The sequence below is a fragment of the Propithecus coquereli genome, unplaced genomic scaffold, assembly GCF_000956105.1.
Source record: "Propithecus coquereli isolate 6110/MARCELLA unplaced genomic scaffold, Pcoq_1.0 Scaffold16, whole genome shotgun sequence".
Classification (NCBI taxonomy): domain Eukaryota; kingdom Metazoa; phylum Chordata; class Mammalia; order Primates; family Indriidae; genus Propithecus; species Propithecus coquereli.
Genome location: NW_012140524.1, coordinates 8278958 through 8280915, shown reverse-complemented (window position 1 = coordinate 8280915; position 1958 = coordinate 8278958). Strand labels below are relative to the sequence as shown.

The window sequence follows — 1958 nt, the reverse complement described above, 5'->3', positions numbered from 1 at the left end:
AGTCTTGCCATGTTGCTCAAGCTGGCCTCAAACTCATGGCCTCAAGCAATCCTCCCACCTCAGCCTTCCTTCTATCTTGTTTGTTAATATACCCCATTTATAACACTATGTATTGCCATTTGGGTCTCTCTTGGGCAGTTTTTATATTGCGTGCTAATTCACGCCTAGCCGTTTTTACCGAATTCTTTTAAGAACCCATATCTAAATATGTAAGTCTTCAAATGTATTAAAGCTTAATCTTTGTGGATTAGCAGCTATATCTGCTATAGGGCTATAGAGGATATTATCTTTAAAGGACCAGAAATACAAATAAAATTGACAAATTCACTTCAGTAAAAAAATTGCTATAATCTACTAATAATTTGATTTTAAAAAATCCTTGTGAGCAGAGACCTTATCTTGAATTTATCTTTGGATTCCCAATGCCAGCACTGTCCCTGGCACACTGTAAGAGCTGAGTGCCTACGAAATTGATGAGTCAAGTTTGACTCCCTCTCTGAACTCTGCCAGGATGTGAGATCATGAGAACACTCTGTGCTATGGATGACAATTGACAGTGACCGAAACAGGCAGAAAAGCACGACGAGGTATAAAGAGAAGCAGAAACCTCCATAGCTGGGAGGTGGTGGATAATGATTTATAGAGAAAATAATAGTACATCTTACACTTGTATTTTTATGATTTTCAAAGTACTTTTGCAAGATTCCTATCTCATTTACTCCTCACTATTCCCCTGTGAAGTATTATATTATTTAATATATAAACCCCATAATTCAAACAGAAAAATTAAAGACATGAAACACTTTTACTATAAAGCATTATGAGCTGCTTAAAGAGAAAAATTATAATCAGTTTAACTTTTTCCGCGAGTGAAAGGTTATTCTTATTATGTAATCAGATAAACGCCTAGGTTAATATTCACGAATTGACTGTTTTCCAAGAAAAAAATTAAGATTCGCGAAATAAAATAAGCAATTAACTATGAAATGTTTGATGTGATGAATATACTATCGCCCCCCAAATGGCTTCCCCCCCCGAAAGTGGAATTTAAAATGCATGACAGCATATCCCCTCTACTGTATAACCTACACAGTGAAAATGTCCCCAAATCTCAACAAGAAATGGATTGACTCCGTTGAATGTTGCTTCAGACAACACCTCTGGCAAACGACTTACCTTGAAAGTCTCCACCACCTCCTTGCATCCTCCTCCTTCCGCACATCCTGCGGAGCATCCGTTACTGCAGTCCTTAAAGAAGAATGAAACCATCGTTAAGTAAATGCAGGTGGGTAACTGGGGCCTGGGGTAACCACCATCACGCACCGTGACACTCACCATGACGCTCCGGTACCCGCGCAAACAGAAAACGGAGGATCAGACAAGCAAACGCCCCGCGCGGCACGAGCCTCAGGCGAGCGCGGCCCTTCACGTCCCACCCTGCCGAGGTCGCGGCTGTTTCGTCCTCCGCTGGCTCAGGGAAGACTGGTTAAATTCCAGGTCAGCCCTACAGAGCCAGGGTTCACCAGCAAGGAACAAGAAGGCAATTGTCTCCGTTATAGCCCAGAAAATAGTCTAGACTAGGGTTTTAAGCCATTTATAGAAAAATCTCCTGGGCGCGCTCAGCCTCGTGGTCTTGTCAATCACTGGCGCACAATAGCAAGCTGCACAAGGGATGGGGACCGGCGTGAACCATTTTCTCCCCGGGCAGGGTCCTCCGATGCCACACCTTAAGCACAAAACCTCCTGCTCTTATTAGGAAGCAGTGTAAAAGATTAAGACACAGGGAAGCCGGACCAATTGGGGAAAAGTGCAGACAAAACCAAAAAACAAACAAGCCGAATTTGCTAAATAACTACGGGGGGGAAGAAGAAAGGGATCCAGAGACAGAAGACCGCGGTCAAAGTATTTCGGGGAGGCGAAGGCACGCAGGATGTGACTGCGGGTTCCGGCAGCACAGA

At 43.3% G+C, this 1958-nt stretch overlaps 1 protein-coding gene across 1 annotated transcript in view; it reads right to left on the bottom strand.

Annotated features, from left to right (window-relative positions):
* The window catches only part of BCAT1 (branched chain amino-acid transaminase 1, cytosolic), an 81546-nt gene extending 80172 nt beyond the window's left edge, over positions 1 to 1374 (bottom strand). The window contains exons 1-2 of the mRNA XM_012640971.1: positions 1336 to 1374; positions 1177 to 1248 (exon numbers count right to left, since the gene is read on the bottom strand). Of these exons, the coding sequence (XP_012496425.1) occupies positions 1177 to 1248; positions 1336 to 1338 (75 nt within the window). The 5' untranslated portion in view covers positions 1339 to 1374. The remainder of the gene's footprint in view (positions 1 to 1176; positions 1249 to 1335) is intronic.
* Between the last annotated feature and the right edge of the window lie 584 nt (positions 1375 to 1958).